Source organism: Megalops cyprinoides, chromosome 11, assembly GCF_013368585.1.
Source record: "Megalops cyprinoides isolate fMegCyp1 chromosome 11, fMegCyp1.pri, whole genome shotgun sequence".
Lineage (NCBI taxonomy): Eukaryota > Metazoa > Chordata > Actinopteri > Elopiformes > Megalopidae > Megalops > Megalops cyprinoides.
In genome coordinates this window covers 21,731,169-21,754,308 of record NC_050593.1, presented here as the reverse complement: position 1 = coordinate 21,754,308, position 23,140 = coordinate 21,731,169, and the positions used below count along the sequence as shown (strand labels likewise).

At 40.0% G+C, this 23,140-nt stretch overlaps 2 protein-coding genes across 3 annotated transcripts; one reads left to right on the top strand and one right to left on the bottom strand.

The window, feature by feature from the left end:
* The first annotated feature begins 1,145 nt into the window (after positions 1–1,145).
* Positions 1,146–23,050, top strand: arl13b (ADP-ribosylation factor-like 13b). 2 transcript variants are annotated; one of them, XM_036541198.1, is made up of 10 exons: positions 1,146–2,029; positions 6,719–6,789; positions 8,036–8,285; positions 17,145–17,250; positions 17,434–17,636; positions 18,205–18,319; positions 20,107–20,290; positions 20,502–20,612; positions 20,905–20,973; positions 22,318–23,050. In XM_036541198.1, the coding sequence occupies exons 1-10, from the start codon at positions 1,971–1,973 to the stop codon at positions 22,329–22,331; spliced, it is 1,182 nt and encodes a 393-aa protein (XP_036397091.1). In that variant the 5' UTR covers positions 1,146–1,970; the 3' UTR covers positions 22,332–23,050. The 2 variants fall into 2 exon arrangements, with proteins under 2 accessions (XP_036397091.1, XP_036397090.1); XM_036541197.1 differs by having other exon boundaries at positions 22,164–23,050.
* On the bottom strand, positions 9,924–11,336 carry stx19 (syntaxin 19). Its single transcript, XM_036541199.1, has one exon. It carries the CDS (start codon positions 11,203–11,205, stop codon positions 10,306–10,308), a length of 900 nt encoding a protein of 299 aa, XP_036397092.1. The 5' UTR covers positions 11,206–11,336; the 3' UTR covers positions 9,924–10,305.
* Positions 23,051–23,140: the final 90 nt, after the last annotated feature.

The window sequence follows — 23,140 nt, the reverse complement described above, 5'->3', positions numbered from 1 at the left end:
AGCTGTAGCGAATGCTCTGATTGCAGATCAAAGAGAGCTGTCAAGCATGTTCTCTTGAGATACTTTTAGCGCATAATTTGGATTATTTAAAATGTCATCTTTTGTTGAATAAAGGGGAAAAAATCAAATATGTGCAAAATTTACATCACAAGAATTAGCATATGGTATACTAGCAATTCAACACAGCAAAATTTTGTCAAAAGTAAGATAAATACAAAAAGTTGTTTCTTACTATTTTTGACAACTTTTAAATGTATTTATCTCACTTTTGATGAATTAAATAATAATGAAAGATACTTTTTTTACTCATGGTATTTGAATTAAAAATCACCTTTGCTATAAGAAGCTAGCTTTGCTCTGCTTTTAAGATGTTGTTATGCTGAAAAAGAGGGCTGGGTTGTTTTATATGGCTGCACCTCCCTTCCTTCCCAACTAATTTTTTTGTTCCTGTAGCTCCATCTGCTGTCGCATCTTGATTCCATCTTGGTTTATGGTAATATTTTTTAGGAAATAAATACTGTACGAACAATGATTAATGAATAAACGTAGCACAACTAACTTTCACCAGATTTTTGGACAATTGCAGTATAATTGAGGACGTGTCTGGAATTATTGCCATACACACGAAGTACACGTTTTCCCTTTTTTTGTCAAAACATGGATTATGTTTTATGTTTCTTGGACCATGTACATACGGTGTTTGAAGGAACACTTACACAAACATACATTGGGGTGGTATGGACTTTCAGACACTCCTGTCTGATAAATTGTCTTCTCTCTAGAAATTGTCACTTATCGTGTACAGAACAAAAAGGGAAACAATCACGTTTAACAACTACATTCGTTCGGCCGATAGATCACTGAAGCTATGAACTAATATATGCATGAAATGTTCAGCTGTAAAGCTTAACAACTGAACAAGCCAACAGTGCTCTGCAATGTCTGCTTCTTATAAAAACTAGATAAAGCTGCAGTAACAGAAGCAGCATTTCGCTAACGTTACTAAACGTCGTTCCGCACCCAGCCACAGAAGGCGTACTGTCAATGTCGGACTCATGGTTTTCATCCGCTTAGCTAGCTAGTTAGCTGTCTTTTGTCGAGGATAGCTGACGCAATCACGGCTGCAGCCATAGCAGCAAGCAGGGACGGTGTAAACAAAGCTATGATGTTTCGCTAACTAACGTTACGTAGCTACAAGCGTGCTCACGGCTTGTTAAAGAAATGCATTCTAGTTTGGAAAGTATTTTGTCTCTGCATAAATTAGAAATGGTTATATAGACCACTCTAAAGTGTCGGAAATGTGTGACTTTATTTGTTCATTATTTCTTCAATTAGCCCTCGGCAGTTTGAATATGGTTAGCTATCCAGCTACGTTACTAGCATGCTAAGCTAGCTGAACAAATCACTGCAATATCTGATAACTTGCTAGCCACCTATCCAGCCAGTTATTTAGTTCAGCTAAGGAATTCATTATAGACTATCTCGTTGAACCAAGAAAATGGATAATGATTGATTTAGACAAAACTAGCTTGTTTGCCAGAGAACTTAATGTTTGTTTTCCGTGCCGCGGCTGGTTGTGACTTACTAGAAAGCTAACGGTTACCTAGCAGCTAGCCAGCGTTCGTGTCCATGTGATAAAAATAAGAGACAAATTTGTTTGTAATTATTGTTTTTCGTATTAATTTTTTAATATCCTTCGTCTGTCCCGAACAACAGTAATTTGCTCGCTAGAGTTGGTAGTTGACTTAGTTCACGTGGTATTCCCATGTAGTTATCAGGCTGGGTTGCTAGCCAGCTAATTTAGCGAGGCTAAAAATGCATACGTATTGGTAACAATATGACGGGCGATCCGTTACTTGTTTTTATGAACGCATTGCAGAAACTGCTAGCTATCTAGCTGAATAGGTAGCTAAAGTTAACTACTTTGTCTGTATGATCAATTTCATTTTAACATATGCATTTAGAGTGCAATGTTCAGCCTGATGGCGAACTGTTGCAACTGGTTGAAACGTTGGCGAGAGCCTTCAAGGTGAGTAACAGTATCTTTTAGTTTCGTTGAAGTATTAAATAAGTTGTAAGCATTCACCTTCTAAATAACTTTTAATTGCCCAGGTAATTTATGGTTAATGTTTAAAGGGGAAAGACTCCGTGTTCTGGGTGTCATCATGATTTAGTATGCTTTAAATAACGGTTGTGCTTGCTGAATGCTTAGGCATTTAAGAAGGAAAAAGTAGCTGATGTACACTTGAATTTAATGGTTTACAAATGTTACAAAGTTACAAATGATGACACTTAAGTAAATCATATTAGATCCCACACATTTACCAACAGAAGTAATGTTTTGGCGCTGATTTTATCATACTTCTATTGACCTGAGTTGAAAAATCCCTGAACAGGGTCTGAATTGTTTAAATTAATAAGGCAACATTGTCTCTGCCTCTCCTTTCACACCATCGGACTGAGTGCCCTCCTTATGTTATTGAGACGCTCTGTCAAGTGATTATAACCTGGCCCTTTTCAGTAATTCAGTTCAGTAATTGTCGATTTTAAATTAAAATACAGGCTAAGTATATGGTAATGTGACAAACGGTTGAAGTTTTGATTTGTCGTCACAGGCAGGCATCATGATATGGCACTTGAACAGAACAGAGCAACATTCACCATGCCATTTAGCAGACATCGTTGGTAATGATGCCGTTTTGTAATGGATGAGGTTGGAGTGATGATGTCATGTTGTGACAGACAATTGGAATGATGCAATGTTTCTACAGAGGGGAAATGAGTGATTATTTGGTGTGACAGACAGGGTGGATGTGAGTTTGAGTAAAACTGAAATGTTGTGATTTGTGTTTTGGGACAGAAAGTGATATGAGGTTGCTGTGCTGTCAGACAGAGGTTGGTGTGATGATGCTGTGTTTTGACAGACAGGGTCAGTGTGATGATACAGAGTAATGACAGACAAGGTCAATGAGATGTTGTATCATGACATGCATAATTAACGAAGTCAGGCTAAGCTAAGATGTGCAGTGATAGACAGGGAGGGTAGATGTACTGATGTGACTGTGAAGCAGCCTTGGTCTGATGTTGTTGTGATGGACAGCATGGCTGTGAACATGCTGTGCCGTGTTTTGCCCTCACTGACACTGGTGCGCACTGTGCCTTGGTTTGATACTGCGTTGCTCATTTGGCTGTGGCACTAATCTGCAGGTACACAGCTGTCACTCCATATGGCCGTGGACCTGCCTGAACACAGAGAGAGACCTTAAATGACCATCAAAATCGTAGTACAGTACTTTACCATAGAGTTGGAGTGGCAGTGCATGGAAGTATGAGATGTGAGGAAACTTCTGATGTAGCTTAAGCATTGGCGTGCATTTAGCAATACGAATTGTTAGAGTATTTTTCATTGTGTGCTGTTAAAGAATACCAAGTAAGGTAGTTTAGGATACATCTTGATGAATCAAACAGGTAAAGCAAAGAAAAAGTTTGGTATTGGTGTCGTCCTCTATAATTAGTGTTAGTGAGAGTGCCCCTTAATGAAGGCTGTGGTAATTTTAGACACAAGAGGTAAACTGAATGTCTTCCAGAGCCCTGGTTTACAGGAGCTTTTTCAGAAATCCCTGCTAATCCATGCTTATGGGCGGGGCCTTGTGGTTGGGGGATGGAGCAAGGATGTGTTGAGACTGGAAGTTACACAGTTGGTCAGTCAGCTTCACAACCTAACACAGCTCCCAATGAGTTCCTTCTGGCTACAGAAGACCGTCAACTGGATTGTGCGGTTAATGTCACTGAGGCGGAAATGCCGCAGTTAAGTATCATTTCTACAGGTGTTTATGTTTGCCTCTGTTAGTGTTTTTTCGTTTGTCGCAGGTGTCAGCATGGTAGTCATTTGACGTGTTCTTTGGTTCAGCGGTTTGTAGGGCTGTTTTGTCACATGTTATAGGCTATACCTAATTTGAACAAAGTGAATGGTCATGCTAGCTGGAACCATGATTTTAAATGAATGATTCTTATGTTTTGTTGTTGGTTTTTTTCCCCAGTAGCAATATTCATAACAGTTTAGTGCTACTCCTACCATGCTTGCATACATACTTATTGTGGGGCCTGTAAATGAAACAGCAAGCCTACATACAACATTCCTCATAGAATAAATGCTGCCTACATTACTGCATCAAAGGGTAACGTTGTGTCCCCTGTCCCCCTAACAATATCACAGCCATGTCCTTGTGCCCCTCCTCACAGGCCACCCACTAGCTGTGAATGATTTTTATCTCTCTGAAACATGGTTTTATAGAGATAACAGGGTATGCGTTGACATGAGCGATTCACTGTTATGTATAAAGTATAATGTTTAAAAAAAAAAATCACAAGTACAGTTAAGAAATGGAATAAATCTACGGCCTAACCAACATACAGTGTATGGTTTCATCAGTTAAAATAGAATAATTAACAACTTTTTATGACTTGGTCTTTACAATCCTACACGTGTAGTACAATAGAACTGGGGTTTCTATTTAATCAGTCTTTTTTTTCTTTCAAAAGTCATTCTTTTACATGTACCTGAGATTCTGTTGGGCAGTGACTTGCATATATGAGTTATGGAGTTTTGGTTCTTCCAGTTTTGAAGGATGACTTCTTTTTTGATGGTAAGTGATTTGAAGATATTTTATTAGGGAGCTAGGGAATGTGGGGACAACTAGCTTGGAGTTGAGTTAAAGTATTTGTTAAATGATACCATAGAAGATGTTGGTTGTCTGCTTTAAGGTGAGCTGCCATCAAAACTGATGTTAAAACATAACAGATTTAGTTGATGCGTTTGCTCATACAAAGATTTTTTGTGCACACAGCTTACGTTCAAATTTCATCTTTGTTTTAATCAGTCCTAAATATTGTAAACTTCAGTTCCTGGATTGTATATTTCCATGACTATGCAGGTAAACTGTATTCTGTGATGGTGTTGGCGTTGTCAGTTAGCCTAACAGCAGTCATATCAATCTTTATTGCTTGTCGTTTTATAAACTACTCTTACATTTTTTAAATTCACTGCTCATGAATTAATGTTCTCCACATAATTTGCCTCTCCACAAAATAAAATATGTCTGTATCTCAAGCGGTTTAATTTGCCATGACACTTGTCCAGGAAATGTTGAAATATAGGCCTCCGTTGATCATGGGAGGCTCCTACTGTATTTGCACCCCCCTACCAGACATCATATTTGCCATACAGTGCTACTGGCTTTTTGGGGAGACCACTGTCTGTTATCTTCTGGGCCCCTTGAATGAGGTGGCAGTGAGGGTGTGCTGGTTGAAAGGTTTCTCCAAAATACCATGTTACTGTCAACAAGTGTAAATTTGGTGAATGTTTGATCAGTTTTTGGAATGAAGCCATCCTTTTCTGTGGAGATTATAGTATTACATATTTTTCAAAGGGTGTTGAGAATGACTGATGTAGGGTAAATACCATTGCATTGCACGGTTGCTTTAAAAATGCACTGTTGCAGAGGTGAGGGAAATAGTTATTCTAATCTGCCAGGAAAAGTGATGTTTTCACTGCGTAGGAAATGTCCTTGCTGGATAGAATTGCATGACTTCAAGGAAAGGAATGGAATGGAATTGACTTGTTTACAATCATGAAGTCACGGTTATGTTAATAAGGATTAAGGTAATAAGTTAATAGGCATGCGTTGAGGTCACGTTTATCCACCTTGTAGTTTTTACTGGTACCTGAGTACAGTTTGGAGAGATTGCTTCAAGACATTAAAGTCTTATTCCCCCTCTCTGGCAGTGAGGAAGTAGGAATCACTTTTCATAATGCGTTGCAGAAATTTACAAGGGAATATAACTTTTGTAACACGTATGCCTCAGATGTTGATGTGGCCCAACCAGCAGAAGAGACTGCATCCAAGGAGATCAGAATGTTTGCTTACAACAAAGAGTAGCTCTAGAATCTTTGTACTTTGAAGTGGATTGCAGATAGAGATTCCCATAACAACTAATGGCTGAAACATCAGAGGAGCTGAGCACCTGTCCTAAACTATAACGGACTGTGTGTGTGTAGAGGCGTTGTTCAATTAACGAATGCTGACTGCTGCTGACTCTCGCAATCTGTGTATATCCCTGTGTGCTGGGTGAGTAGCGCTTTCCTTGACTAAGCCACTCTTACTCATTGCTAATAGGCCAGTGTCCGTTGTCGTGAGAGAGAGTTAAATTGGTTGCCTCTGGTTATATGCGCCCTGCAGCTAGACAGCGGGACTGTAAACTACTGCCCCATGACAGAACTTGTGCGAATTTTCTCTATAAGGCATGCTCTACATATCAGAACAGGACTTTATAGCCTTTACGAAAATGCAGGTTACAGCTGGCAGTGGGCGATGCTGAATAAGACATTCTGAAGATAAATAATATGCTGAATAAAACATTCAACTGAAGATTTAACATTTACCTGTTAAATGAAGGTAGATACTTTTAAATTAAAAAGATTTCAGAATACATGTAGATATTCTGAAAGATTAACTGTAGATAAACTGATAAATTGATCAACAAGGAATCTAGCAACAAAGATTTGACTGAAGATGGTGAATTCTGGTCTTGGCAGTGGCAAAAATATTGGCATTTGTTGTGAACTGCACTGTGACTGTGCTGCAGTACTGTTTTTTTTTCCTGGTTGGGACTCTTTCCTCTTTTTCTTCCAGTAATCATTTACTTTTTGCACTTGCAGGAAAGTGACATTGTTGATGGTGGGCCTGGATAATGCTGGGAAAACTGCAACAGTCAGAGGGATTCAGGGAGGTGAGGTTCTCTCCCTCTCTGTCAGCAGCAGCTGGCAGGGAGCACCATCCATGAGACTGCACAGCACTTGAGTCACTAAATGTTCTTAGCTGCGATGGCTTCGTTTTAGTCCTGAACCTGTTTTACATTCAGGGGTGAGATACCTTAAGTCATTTGTAAGTGGTTGGTAAGATACACAATCCAACAATATATAAAGTGTTTGTGTGTGTGTGTGTGTGTATACATCAAAATATTGGAAAATTGCTATGGTTCCGATTCTGATAGTTTTCATTCTAAATTAGTTTCTATTGTTGTTGGGATTATTACATATGATTGATTATCTGTAAAATAATGGTTAATCTCTTTTGCGACACTAAACAGGCAATACAAGGGAACACTATTTGAAGTAGTTGTCTTTGAACATTCTAACCAGACCACTTCCTTATGAACAGGCTAATACAGGCTAAGAGGCCAGGTGGTGATTTTATCAGGATGTATAGCGACTGAGTCTGTCTCAGTGTCTCTATATTCACATGTCACCAGCAGGATGTGTGATGTAAGTGGCAGCCAGAACTAATGGTGGTCAGATTAAATCGGTATCAGTAGCTGCAAACTCCCTCTTTTATGAGATTGAAACTACTTGCAACAACTAGCTAGCTGTTGCATCAAAGTTGCTAATATTTCTAGCTGCTAACATGTTATTTGCTATAGTTTTCATTTTATAGATAACTCAGTATCCCCCAAAACAGCAGTATTACAGTTTAATACCCAACCAGCAAAGCCTATATACTCACCTTTTTCTGTTGCAGCAGGGCTGTTTCAACAAGGAGGCTATCATTTTCTGCACTGCCTAGATAGGTGCCCAATTCACCACACAATCAAACTGTACATAAATACCATTGAAAACTAATGATGGTGTATACCATTGACTCTGTTGTTTAAACAGAGTGGGTGGCACTGCTAAAGGACTTGACTTGAGTATTTTTAAAATGCTAAATTCTGTGGCATTTACTGGTGTAATGTGAGTTTACCCATAGCAGCAGTTTTGTAAGTTATATGGCATTTATCTGTGGTGTGGAAGGGTATTAATAGGCAGTGGTAACATTCCTATGTGCAAGTGGCATGTATCTTGAGCTGAGATTACAGGATTTGTTTACACTAATTTCAGACAAAATTATGTTGGTACTAGACTAAGATTGATATGGCCACAATCCAGTTTTATTGATTGGAATAAAACCTGCACTCAGAAAAGTAATTTTTTTAATAGAAAACCCAGAGGATGTGGCCCCCACTGTGGGCTTTTCCAAGGTGGACCTGAAACAGGGGAAGTTTGAGGTGACCATCTTTGACCTGGGTGGGGGTAAGAAGATTCGGGGCATCTGGAAGAACTACTACTCTGAGACGTACGGAGTAGTGTTCGTGGTGGACTCCAGCGATGTCCAGCGCATTGAGGAGACCAAGGACATCATGGCAGAGGTCCTGCGTCACCCCCGCATTGCTGGGAAGCCTGTGCTCGTGTGAGTAACTCCGCCACTACTTGGATTTGGGGATGGGGGGACAGCAATTTGAAATGCCAGTGTCATGGTCTTCACCCTTGAATGTGAGGGGCATTTTTGACCAATATGTACTGTATGAAACAGTGTTGCACAACATTTTTACAAAATATATATTTTTCTGAAGGTGTTGCATTTTAAATGCAGTATTCTGTGCACTTCTTTCACTTGTGTTAGTGTATTGTGCACAGACTGGGGAGAGTAAACAGTGAAATATTTGTCTATTGTACTCCCATAACAATACACTGGGTGGCATTATAGTCTCTTGGAACAGTTGCAGGTGAACATTACTTGTACTGTGCACATCTTGTTTAGTGAGCAGAAAAATAATTCACATGAGATAAGATGAAGTTTCTGCTTGGATTATTATCTTTCTTTGCTATCAGAGTTCCATTATCTGTATTCAGTTCTGTTCTGTGTATAACATTTCTTTCTTTAGATCCATGGCAGAATAATTCAGTATAATTTAAATAATTCAGTATGTGAATCCAGGTCTGATTCTTTTAAGGATGAAAAAATGTTTCACTATCTTTTCTAATGTCCAACATGTTTCAAGTATTCCTTCTTCATATAGTACAGTCTGATTCCTTTTCTCATATTCCTTGTAATTCAGGTGACTGGGATAAGGTATAGAACAGAACAGAAGATATGGGTGGATACTGTAGGTCTACTTGCTGCACTTTGATACCGTTGACCCTCCTATTTTACTGTGTAATATTAGCACTCTGTCTCGGGTCACAGCACACTACTCCACCACTCTTTTTTTCCGTCGAACAAGTGTTTCCAGTACTACATGCAGCCTAGCCCGGCCCTGCCCAAATCCCTCACTGTTTGCTCTGACATCAGACACCTTCCCCTGCTGACTCACTAATACACGTCCTCAATAGCTCGCTAAACATTGGACAGAGCGCTCATACTGAAAGCTGCTGGATTAATGGGGTTTTAAACTTGTAGTCTGGCCAGCACCTTGCCTATACTTTAGGCACTTACAAGTGTAAAACCCTGCACAGCACAGAACTATTGATATGAATGGGGGATGTTAAAAATGTATGAATATGTATTTAACATACTTGAGCAGTAGGAGCAGAATGACATTAAAACCTTTTTAAAGTGAGTAAGGCATCTAAATAGCTTTATTGTTGCTCCCTTGCAATTTGATCTTGCAACACTGTCATTGATACCTTAGTATATTCATTGTGTACTATAACAGTCTATAACAGAAAGACCAGATGTTTCTTTCATTTTGTGGTTTCAGGATAACTTGCATACAACATTGAAAGGAAATTTGCTCTACATCATCTTGAGTAACTCATGCTTAAACTATTCAAATATTTTACTAAAATGTTACAACTCATCAAGCAAGTTGCTATTCATTTTAGTTTGCTTATTCTGAAATAGAATAAAGTTTGAACACTCAAACTGCTATGATTATGATCCCAGGAAACTTTAGCATGCCTTTCAGGCATTAAATGACAATTAATCGTAAAATATGAAAAAAAACAAACAAAAACATTTACTGTATATAAAAATAAAAAGGAAAAAAGAAAAAGTGACAACACTAAAAATTTGAATTTTACAAATGTATATTTTCTTGAGTCTTTCTTCCTGTCAGTTTCTGTTGTGTTGCTTTGTTATAAATAAATAAATAGAGAAATTAAGGAATCATTTTTGAGTGCGTAAGGACTTTATACAGTTCTTGACTCGCAGTGAGAACAGGTGTGAGGAAATCGGCGTGCCAGCCCCGCTCACCGCAGTGCTTTCTCAGCACTGCTCAGTTTTCACAGTACTTGGCCTCACTGATGGAGTGCCCTCTCAGAGTGCAGTGTGCCCTTGCCTCTTATCTCTGCCAGATGGAAGTCGAGGCCTCCACTGCGTGCGGAGGGAGAAGAACCCTCTCGGTGTCTCTAATTCTATTGTCTCACCACCGCAGCCTCCCCGATCAGCGCTCCATGCCAGAAATGGAGATTTCTTTTTTTTTCCCTCACTACCACAGGCATTTTCTCCAAGGGCAGCAACAACAGCATAGCCTCTTGAAGGGGTTCTTCTTCTTGTACCTGACGGCCATTTTGATCTTCTCGTTGGTGACCATCACGTAGTTCTGCGTCTTCTCCACGTTGGCCTGGATGTTCTCGATATGCTCCCCCTGCTCCTCCACCAGCATGTATATCTCCAGGAAGAGGTCGCGCAGGTCCTTCATGTTGCTCTCAAGGTTAAGCAGCTCCTTGTGGCGCTGCTCGATCTCGGACAGCTGCGAGCGGGTGATCTTGGTCTCGTGCAGCACGTTTTCGTTGAAGACGTCCCACCGGCCCTGCGCCATCATCTTGTCCACCTCCTCCTCGGACACCTCGCGCCCGGACACCTCCAGCTGCCGAATGATGAACTGTTTGCACTTGTCCTGCTTGCTGATGAGGGTGTCGTTGTACTGACGCATGACCTGCTGGAACTGACGGAAGAGCGCGGCGTGCTGGGTGCGCTGGATGCGGGCGGCAGCCGCCGTGGCGCCGCTCTCGTCCTCCATGCGCTTGACCTGCCTGGCCAGGGCCTCCAGCCTCTTGTAGATGCTCTCCGCCTGCAGTTTGATGTCCCGCGTGATGCTGCTCTCCTTCTTCATGACGCTGAACCGCCGCATGGTGGCCACCAGAGTCTTCTGCTGCTGGCTGAACTTCTTCACCTCGCTGTCCAGGTCGGCGATGGCATCGCGGATGCGCTGCGCCTCTCTCAGGAAGTTCTCCAGGACCGGCTCCTCCTCGAACACCACGGCCTGTGGTTCCACAGGCACTCTGTCTTCTTCGTCCTCTTCCCCACTGAAGGGGTTGTTGTCGTCCTCCTCTTCCTCGCTGGCCTCCTTCACCCTCTGCCGCAGCTCCTCTAAGCGGTCCTTCATGATCTTAGGTCACAAAGCACACATGCAAAGCACAAAGGCAGCGGTGTCCAGTTCTCCTTTTTTCTGTGGTTCTGTGTTTCGTTTCAAAAGATAAATGGGCTGTAATAGACCCAGCTTTGCTCCAGTGTCCCAGCCCTGAGATGAAGAAAAGGTGGCATTAGCTCATAATGAAAGGGCAAAGCACATGATGTCATATGTGAGCGTTCCATTCTCCAGTCATTTTATCTCCCAGTAAATTACTTCAACTCAGTTATGCAGGTATACAGATACAGAACTCTACTATAATGTGAACTGAAGAGCCTTATGCTTTAAATAAAAATGACTAAAACCAAAAATGAGCAGTTGATCATTTAGGATGACTAATGGCATTGCCCTGTGGTTTCCGCCTCTATTAATCACGGTGACAGTAGAATTTCTGCTCAAAGTAATATGGCCCATCTTATGTAAATATGTACTTTGGTGCGTCCCCTAAAATCATAGACTTTAAAGCTTAAAAATAGCTAACAGAAATAACAGATAGTCCTATGTTAAATTCTGTGAGCACCATATAGTTCATATTTTGTACTGCTTAAATTTTAACTAAAATGTATCTTTCACTGTTTCAAAGTATCGCTATATAGTTTGCAAGAAGATTACATTGATCGTTAACTAAGGCGTGCAGTGGTAAGCCGTTTTCCTGTTGTTGAAGTGCTCTAGACAAACTTCTAGCTTTCACCTTATATACTCCCCTTGTTTGTATTTTAGAGGATGTTTCCTTTTTTCTGTTTTTCCAGTGAACTGTCATCATTTGCTTTGTGATTTCAACGATAATTCATTGCTATGTGTTATGTCTATTTTCATTTTATGTCTGTCTGTACTCTAAGCTAGTCCTTGATTGGAAGTATTTTAGGGAGAATTTCATGTTCAAAATATGTGGTTTAGTGAAAGTACATATAGTGTCATCTATATAAAATATATCAGTACATAACCCATAACAATACAAAGTAATTTTTGTGAGTGTAAAGCTGTCATGCGTGGATATAAAGAGCTGCAATGGTGTAGAAATGGAGTACATGACAGCGTACAGAAGATTCAGTGCCCTGAGAACTTGCAGTGCCAGGAAGAGCAAATCTAAACAGGAAAAATAGCATAGCTCACCCTCTGGGACAAGCAAAAAGTCAGAGATTTTGTAAGACTCGAGAAAATGTTGCAGCTCTGAAAGTCGAGACGTGATTCCTTTGACAGGCAGATGCACTATGCCACTCTTGCTCAAATCAGTTCAAAACTTTGGTGTGATAAACATGGAACTTGGGATATGCACTTGTTGGTAGTTTCTTTTCGGTTGACCTCCGGCATCAGATTTGCTTGCGTGTTTCTTGTAAACACTGATACCCTGAAAATGTCTTAAATAACCTATATTTGCCATTGTGCCAAGGTTGAATAGTGTATGGTAAAAGGTGAGTGTCTGATCTTATTTTGTCTTAGTTTGGATTCTTGTATACTAAGTTGTCGCCTTATCTTTTAATGTTCATCTTTTCAATTATTGCTTAATGCTCCCTTAATGTTTGTGCACAGGGTTCATAGAAACATATTACAGTGGCATTCAGATGATTCTCTTCACAGTGCTTTCTTACAAGGTTTGCTGTAAGAAAGTATTTTTACAGTGTGACAGTTGGAATGTGGTTAAATGCATGTGAGCATAACTCACAGGGGGGTGGGGGTGATGTGCATGTTCAGTTTTGTTTTTTAGTAGAAGAAGGTGCAACAAATTGATGCCTGTTAATTGTTTAATTACGGCATTTTAGCACTAGTGGCATAAGTTATTATGGTATTGAGATATGGATTAACACATGTTTAGTTGTGGTCTGTAGTCTGTGGTCTGTGGTCCTTAACTCTGCATCATGGTGTCTTGCAAGTGACAAAATATAAATGTAAATGCAAAAAGGAAAGACAGAGAATATCTTTGTGTGTGTCACATGGCCCTCTCAATCTGCTTAGAGGGAAAGCTTATTAATATAAGAGCAGGCATTGTTCTCCTCAATTTATGTTGTTCCTATGTGAAAGGCTTCCTTGGGTTCACTCAGATCAGTGTGGAAGGGATTTATGAGTATGACGTCTGATTAAGTAAAGCTAAATGTTTTATTAAAAAGTAAATGTTATGTTTTTATATGAGCGTCACAAACTCAAAGTGGATGGGTCATTGCAGCTCTTGGGCAGCTTTTGAGTATGTGTGAAATGGCACAAAAACATCTGAGGTCCTGCTCTGAGATGTTACCCATCTACCATGTTTATGACAACCATGTCATGTTTGCTCCACTGCCAAAAAATGGCTCAATTATTAGTTAAGTAGCTACGTCAGTTGCAATATGAAAACAATGCATAACAGACTATATTGTCTTTTTTTGCTGTTCTGAATCATTAATGCACATAGATGAAACTCAGCTGGAAGTTTGTTCATTTCATAAATACATGGCTTGTGACAATAGCTTGTCAATGACACCACAGGAGACATCCAAACAGCTAGAGTTACAACAGCTCTTGTCTCTCCTCTGTCTTCAGGTGACGAGCACAGTACATGAGACTCTGACTCATGTTTTCTTCTGTGTCCAGTGTAATGTTCACAGTGGAGGATTGCCTTAATGTTGTCATGGAGCAAATTTAATGTTTATTGTGTTTAACATGAGGTTGAACCAATTTCCTCCATGATGAATCTCCATTTGTGTGAACACATATTTCAGTGAAGACAATGTCAAGACATGTGTAGGCTTTGACATGCTGTAGATGACCATAATTTCTGGGAAGCAGTCTTAATCGAAGTAGCTGCTGCTGTTATCATTGCTGTTGTCTTCATAAATTTTTCTTATATTGTTTCACACAGTAGTTTTGAGGTTCAGGGTTATATTTGAGTTATTTAGTCTTTATATTCCTTGTCTGCCATAGTGCGTTTTTCTGCCTTGTGTCTCTTTATTCTTTTCTTCTGTTTTTTTATTAGTAGCCCATACACCACAGGACAAGTAACGTTTGGGGAAGTCACAAATAAAAGATATCATTAAAAACGTCAATGCTTCCCCGATAGCATACTTTATATGTCCAATGGATGAAAGTTATTAAAGTGCAGAAAGTTTATCTGAAAAGCCTTGAGTGTGACACTCACACAATATTTAATGCCATAATCATGTAGGCCAGTGCCAGTAATATAATAAAACATTCTTTTGTGTTAATCTAGCTGCTGTCTGTATTCTGTTCAAATATTGACTTACTGACATGTCAGCTTGCTCTTGATAATAGCTCATGATACATCCATAATATCTGTTTGACAATTGGGCCAGAAATGCTGAAGAAAATATTTGAGTAGTGATGGCTCTGTGTCTTGTACATGCAGAGCTGTCCTGTCAGCTTGTTGGCCTTATAACAGTATTGTGGAAGTCGTCAAGTTTATAAGCTCTAGTGTGGATGTGTGCCAGCAGTTACTTCCTCACTGGAAATGCATGAACAGAGGACAGACACTTGGGCTACTCTGGAGCCATGATTCTATCTCTCTTCACCTGAGGAAAACCTGTTCTCTGTCATATCATAAATGTTTAGTACACCTGCCTTTGCTGTCATTTTACAGAAACTTGTAATGGCATGAAATGGTAAAAAAAAAAAAAAAATAGAAGCTTTCATTCTCAAGTTGAAATTCTCAGTCAGATTTAGAGAAACTTGTGTTACCTTGTAACTTGTGTTACTTGTGTTGGAACGGCACTCCCAAAAAGCTGTATCCTGTTTCGTTCAGAGCCCAAAACAGGTGTCAGTTTCCATTAGAATTCAGCAAGAGGATGTACAAGCACAGTTTCCAATCTCAGACCGTCCTGCCAGGTCTTTCTGAAGCAGAGGTCCTCAAGGATAATTCCTCAGCCTTGACTTTCCCAAACCCTCCAGAAAACATTCCAAAGGGAAATAATGCAGTCAGTCCGTAAGAGTAAGTTTTCCCTTGCTGAACTCCTTCCAGCACTGCCAGAGAGAGGAACAACAGAGGTTCCTGGGAAATCTGGTTCAGCCAGTCCCTGGTCCCGCCCCCGTTCCGCAGAAAGTTTATCTGTCAACTTTATCTGGCCAAAGGGGAGGGAACTGCGGCTCTTTAGGCAATCTGAAGACTCTAGGGTGACGCGATTAAATCAATTTTAGGAAGGCCACATGCAGTGTAGTGTAGCTCTGCTTTTGTCCTGGGTCTGTTGAATGTAGGGTCTGCCACATGTGTGCAGAATGGAATTGATTGATTGTTTTGGACATGCTCCTGAATTCCTGGAGGAGTGTAGGGGGGTAAAGACGGATTACAAAATTGTACTTCAGAAACCGGAGGCCTTTTTGAAGTGCTGCCATTCCGGAGTTGGAGAAAGTGATCAGTTGAAATGAAAAGTTTTTAATTAGGCAATTAAAATTTTTTTCTGCTTAATTTTGATGTGTCGATGCCTAGCAGCAAACCTTCCCCACTCCTGACTTAAGAACTCTTCTGCTTGGCATCATTTCATGAATTCTGCATCATACTAATTTCCCATAATCTCCTCACTTATTTAATTTCTCCTGAAGTGTTCTGTTTATGTTTAAGAGCCGGACCTGAATGCAATATTTTTGACGTTTGTTTAGTCTTGTTATAGTGCATGCAAACAAAACAGATTCACAAATGGATGATAAAATAAATATATGTTTGCCGTTATTAGTGATGATATGATTGTCATTCTGTAAATTCTAAGTACATTCTCACAGTCTCAGTCTCAGGCTGTTTTGTTAGGGATTACTGCCTGCTAATTGAATGAAGAAGTCAGGAACTTGTAAACATTCAGTGCTGTTACAAACTCCAGACAGTAATAATTTCTCTCTGTGATCAGAACTGTAATGCAAAGATTTTAATTTTGACAGTGGCACATTTCTGGTGTGTCATAATGATTGAATTGGGGGGACTGACCTTGAATATTTGTTGTTGTCTACTTTGTGTGCAAATGACATGTTCTATGCGTGTTTTCTCTGATGTGGTCACACTTCTCACTGTGTGTGAATGATTCAGAAGAATGTACACAATGGTTGAATATTTGATACTTGTCTGTACTTTGTTTTCTCACAGTTTGATAGTTATGATTTCTTTGACACGACCATTTGATAGTATAAGGAAAAGCATTGCCTTAGTGTCCTTTATTTACGGCAGCTTTTCACTAGATTATACAGTCAACTGAAAACTGATTTAATTGATATTTGAAACCATGTACACAATTATGTAAAACATCTAATGCTGCGAAAGGCATTATTTTTGCCTCCCTCGGGCCATTGTGTTCCATGTTGTGATACCAGAAATAATTGCGTAATACTGCCTAACCAGTTTATTGGGTTCGTCATTCTGATTGGGGGAAATTAAGAAAACAACTAAACTTGTTTCTTAGGTGTGTAGCATTCATCTGGCTCTCCAAATATACCCAACGTCTTAAGTGTAACAATTATGGTCTGTTACAGTGAATCATCTATGTGAAATGTGGGTGTAAAATTGTGAAAACTACATAACTGAAAAGTTTTATTGGAATGTGGAGCAGATGGGGATTCCAGACTCCTGTGTTCCAGTGTTTCTGCTTGAAGTTGTGTATGATACACTGTATATGTACTCATTCAACAATCCAACCAAAATAATTAAAAGTAGTTAGGACAAAGGCCAGTGGACACAGTGTGCCCCCTGGACCAGGGTTGAAAAATGAGCAAAAATTGAGGTGAAGTAACTTGCTCAAAGGCGAATATCGCAAATGTTCAAACCCTGACCCTGAGGTGACCATTACCTGACCATTAATATGTGTATTACTGTCAATGCCAGTAGTGAAATTGTCAGAAGGAATGAAGTATGTCCGGTTAGACAGTAGATACTGTTATTTGCTCTCCAGATCTTTGTGACAGTGTACCAGTAATCCTCTGATGACTGACTTTTTGTCCTTTTCTCTCAGGCTGGCCAACAAACAGGATCAAGATGGAGCCATGCATGAGGCAGACATCATTGAGTACCTGTCTCTGGAGAAGCTTGTGAACGAGAATAAATGTCTCTGTCAAATAGTGAGTATCAGTTTGTTGGCTGGAGGGAGGTGTTCTTAACAGGAGAAAGGTGGAAAGGTACCAGCAAGCAGTTGCTAAAAGCAACTGCAGTACATGAACAGTACCTTATCCTGCGTATGATTTAATAACATATAAAAACAATATAACGGTGACATGGTTTCACAATTTCAATTCATGTCACAGGAGCCGTGCTCAGCCGCCCTTGGATATGGAAAGAAGTTGGATAAGTCCATTAAGAGCGGTCTGAACTGGCTTTTGAACAACATTGCCAAGGACTACGAATCCATTAATGAGCGTGTGCAGAAGGACACAGCCGAGCAGAGAGCCCAGGAGGAGCAGGACAAGAAAGAGCGGGCCGAGAGAGTGCGCCGGGTTCGAGAGGAGAGGTGAAGCTCCTTTAATCTGTATGCGCTCTTAAAAAGCAGGCTCTCACAAAGGTGCTGTTTTGATCTACCCTCAGTAAGGCAAGCCGTCCTATCAAGATTCATTTGTGTAGATGCTATGACACAGAGAGATGGAGTAATGTGAGACTGAAGATCCATCCACAACAAGCAGAGAGTACCACGACTTCCCTTTTTCTTGGAGCGTTGTCAAAGGGGATATGTCAGAAAGGTGACCTTTCCATTAAGGTTTCGGGTTTGACCAAAGTTTAAAACCACACTAAGCATTTGCAACCTTACCAAAATAAAGATAAGACAAATAATTGTCTCCGTCGTAGAGGCAAGCTGAATCTGTAAAGTTGGGCTCCTCGCACAGAACTGTCTTTCCATCTTTCTGCTTATTGTGAGAAATGGCCTCACTGCAGCGAAAGACAAGTCAGGGATAAAAAAAGACTCAACAGCAAGAATGTCCGTGGCTGATTTGGCAATATGTCTTGAGACCCGTCCTTCTATGGTAGTGTTGCAGTGTGGGAGCTGTAAAACGTTTGCTAAAATATCCAGTGTTCTCCAAAAGGGAAAAGAAAGAGAGGGAGGAGGCAGAACGAGAGGGCAGGCCTATGCAAGAGGACGAGCTTGATGATGACAACATGGCCAACCCCTTCCAGCCAATCAGCACTGTGATTACAGAGGTGAGAACACGTGTCTCTATAGGCTGGGAATGTGTGTTAGTCAGTTTCTTAGCAACAGACATAAAACAGCCCCAAATAAATTACCTAGATGATGTCTTCCACTCAGTTTCTCTGAGAGTAATGACAGTGTTCTTGGATAAACTTAAAATAAAAGCAAGAAGCTTAGCATTGTATGTACACGACTGTGACTATGTATGTACTACTTTGACTGTTAAGATTTGCTGGTGACCTTGGTGGTGTTTAGTTTACTGTTAAATTAGTTTCAAATACATGAACATGTGTCAGTGTTTGTGCTTTTGCTCTCAGATGTGATGCTGCCCTAATATGTCATCGTAACTGTAGAAGAGATAAAAGGCTCTCTTATAGAAAATAGAGAACATTTGTTGAGCTAACGACTTGATGTTTCAGCCATTATTGGTCTGTTGGTCTATTAGTGCGTGTAGTGTCTTTTCTGCAGTTATTTTGGAAAACATTTTAATAAAGCATTCAAATATTTACCAATTAATTATTGTGTTGTCAGGCTGATAATGCTTTAAATGCAAACAGTGGCAGCAGTGGTCACAGAAATGCTTGCAATTAATCCACAGAATTTAATTATGTTAGTAACCCGTGGATCCCAAGTGTGACATTCAGTTAATACGTAGACTGCCATAATGCACTGTATACATAATAGTAAAGAAAAATAGTGTATTAGGTATAACTTAGGATCTTAGCTATAACTTAGGAACTTATTAAGGTATAAGTTTTGTAAAATGGACACAAAACAATTGACAATTTCTTATTTTGAACAGGCTTTATCTGTTTGCCTGACCTATATTGTTAAATGTTAGGTTTAGATTCAAGGGATCTGCTATTGCTAGGGAAGCTTATTTCACTAGATTTACCAGAAGGAAACTGGTGTAGAAATCACTGGAAGAGAGAATAATACTAATTAACTGTAACAGTGCAACACAGACAAACTTCTGTTATCTAATCAGGTGACAATACACTTTATGGCCCAGGATTCAGGAAGTGAAACGCAAAGAGCAAAGAAATGTCAAGACTGCCAACACACCCAGAATAAATACTTATGCAGAACACAGTCTTGCTCAGAGTTTCAGATACTAAGGTATTCCCTGTACAGTTAGTTAAGGATATCCTAATCCACAAAAGGAACTTTCACTTGCCCTTAGTTGCTGCCTAGTTGGAAAACCAAAATGTTTTATATCAGTTGCTAGCCTTTGTTGTAGTATAGGTGGATTTACAAGTGACTGCCCTTTCCTACAGTACAGTCCACTGAGGTCAATTATAAACAGTGTAGTCTAAAATACTAATTGTTACATTGCTAGTGTAAAACTGGAAGATGAATGGTAGCAGGACTCTCACACTGAAGTAATGTTTTGCATATTGTTCAGTTGTACGCTTGTACAGTTTCCATGGATTTATATAATTTTTGGGGGTTGCTGCTGTTTCGTCACAAGCCATGGCACTGGAATTATGATGAGTCTCAAATGCGCTCCCAAAAAATACCCTTCCTCTTCCTCCTCAAGTATGTACTTGTGTGATATCACGTGAAGTATGGACTCGCTCTCTCACTTGTGGATTGAGATGTCCAGGTTGCAACAACCCAGTCCAGTATATTTTTGTCAAATATATTAATGTGTATTTATTGGTTGAATATCTACCAAATTAATTTATTCTACATAACTGTTACAGGAGGAAGTCTGTATTGATGTTGATATTGTATCATAGCAAAGCAAATTTTCTAACAAATTTGTGTGCGTGCGTGCGTGTGTGTGCGTGTGTAGAATGAGGACAAGCTGAAGAGGGAGAAGGAGAAGAAGAGACAGAGGGAGGGCCAGGAGGGTGGGGAACAGAAGAGCCCCCGGGAGAGTGACAGCACCGCCCTAACTCAGCAGCTTCAGGAGGCAGAGGAGGAAGAAGAGGGGGAGGAGGAGAGTGAGCGACAGACGCCAGAGAGCACAGACTCAGGTCACATGCACAATTTTTTCAGCCCATAAAAGCATAATTATCTACAGGCTCACTGAAAATGTGTGCCAAATATTCTGACATTGATTCAAAATTATTATGTCTTTAACATTTATAACTCGTATTGTTGTGACTTATCTCGTAATATGAGAGTCAGTAACCTGAAGACTTAAATAGAAGTTTGATGGTATCTGTATTACTTTTGCCCCATCAGACCAAGCCAAGAAGAAGACCAAGAAATTGCGTCTGAAGAGGAAGCACAGAGTCGACCCTCTGAGAACAGAAGAAGGGGCGCCAGAGAGCCCTACCCCTCCACCACCCCCAGGTGAGAAACATAACCCACATCCCCTACCGCCTCAAGGCAAGAGATCTACCTCTTCCCACCCGAAAATGAGAGCCCCACTCTCCTGCTTTGCAACTACACTTACCCCACACCCCATAAAACCACACCCACCCGACACACCTTGCTACGCTATTCCCATCCCCCACACCCCACTTGTAGTATATCATTTTGCACTTGGATTGAGAAGAAAGTTAAATTTATTTCCAGTTTGTTTGTGAAATGAGTATACTGAAGGGTATTAATATTTTAAATGTTTAACCTTGCTTCTTTTTAGTTGGATGGGCTACTCCCAAAGTTACTAGACTTCCCAAACTTGAGCCTCTTGGAGATACAAGACGTTCTGGTAATCTTTTAATGTCCCTCAGTGATGTGCATGTCAGCCACTAATTCAGTGTGATGGTGTTAACTGCTTCCAAAATCTGATTATCAGTTTGTGGTCTTGTCTTCGTTTTTTTACATTTGTCACTAACACTTACCTTCTTTAACACCCTGTGTCTCTGCATCCATAATATGCATGTCTTCATCCTTTTGCCCTGGGGGGAAATGCGTGTTTCTTCAAGAAATGAAGCTTGAAAGAAAACTACAGTATGAACCTCCAAACGCTCATGTATCCAGCCTGTGTAGCTGTAAACTTGGCCAAAAACAAACTCCTTATGGTGGTTTTCTTTGACACTTGACGTCAGCAGAAATTGGATGAACAACCCATGGGCTTTCAGTTACTTTGATCACAAAAACTTAATTTTTTAATGCACCAAGGGTCATTCTCCAGGATGAATTTTTCTGAATACTTAATTGCATGGTGCTTGCATTTACCTACCATCTTGATAGGTTGAGCTGCCTCTGATGCACTTTGAAGCTGACATCAGATTGGGAGAGACCTGATCTCAAGGAAAACTGTATTAGGCTGTGCAGTGTTTCCTTACTTTCTTTGAATGGATTACTGTACTTCAGAACTATCCTATCCTCTTGAAACACATCTCTGTTGAGGATATGATATAAATTATAGTCTTTTAATGTGGCAAGATAAATAACTTAAGCTAGACAACTGATCCCTATTTTTGTCATTAACATGCATGTCTGATGTGTTACTGGTACTAATTTTCTGAAAGCTATCATGAAAGTGTTCTGTGGTTCAGGGCTCATCCATATTAATGCACGTGTGACTGTCTGCTTGCAGTGCTTGTTTAATTCTGTGTATGCAGTACATGGCATGATTTATGATGTTACTTTGAGGTATAATGTTAATCAGAATGCTAATGTTTAATACTTTGTGGTGTAGAATTGGAGTAATATAACTTACCCCTGGAATCTGAGCAAATTATATATTTTTTTAACATCTGTCTTCAAAATAATGATATGGAAGTATGATCCTATGTATTGTTAAATGTAATCTCATGATTTTGCATCAAGTGCATTTCAGGCTCAGCAACGATGACAGCTAGTGACCAGGGTAGTCTCTTACCTTTCAGACTAGAATGTCACAGAAGTAAGGAGTCTGCTAATACATTCATGTTTTCTCCCTCCTGTTTACAGATTTCTATGGCAAACCCCTCCCTCCTGTCTCAGTTAGGCAGAGACCCAACAGTGACACTCACGATGTCATTTCCTAATCCCTCTGTGGTCGTCCCCCAGTTCCCAGAAATCACTGCTCTTTCATTTTGTTTTGTATTTTTTCTTCCCCTCAAAGTACGTGGTGTATAGAAGTACACTGGCCCATTCTTCCCTGGGATTAGCAAACTGACACCCGAGCAACACTGCGCTGACACGGAGCCATTTCCACTACCGCCGTTCTCTGAAGGAGCAGGATAACCTGGACAGACCTTATCTCTGCACTGCTGCAGAGCATTCCTTTTGGCTTCTGACTGACAGCACAGAGACTGAAGTCAGAAAGCTGGGACAAACAGTTCACAGTGTTTTATTGTGTATGCTTCAAAAGAAAAATGGCTTTTTTAGAATGCTTTTGCTACTGGCTCACAGATTTCCAAAACCTCGGTCACACAAACTTGTGATCTTTATTTTACTTTTTATATCTTCTTTTCTATCGCTAGTATAAGTATTTGTACAGAGTTTGTAGGCTTTTTTTTGTGGTCACTCTTGTATTCTTTGTTCACACACACACACACACCTCTTTTGATAAGATCTGTTTACAATGCCTTTGACGTGTCACTTTCAGTGCAAGTCAGACTTCTGTTTTGTATAGTTGTTTTTCTGAGACTCCACCTTTCTACCCTAAGATACTATAGTCAACACCTTTCTGTAAGGGAGCAGAATAACTATTATATTAAAAGGGTGAGGGGTTCTTCATGGACGCATTTTCTGTGGATTTGTAAAATACTTTGCCGGCTGGTTTCTATATGTTTTTTTTTCTTTTGCTTAACTCTTGTCAAGGACCTTGAACCACATGATCTGACCATTATTTACAATATTCTCTGCATCATAGTTTATATATAACATAAACATAAAAAATGAGCATATGATTTTGTAAAATTCTGAACATTCAGGGATGTTCT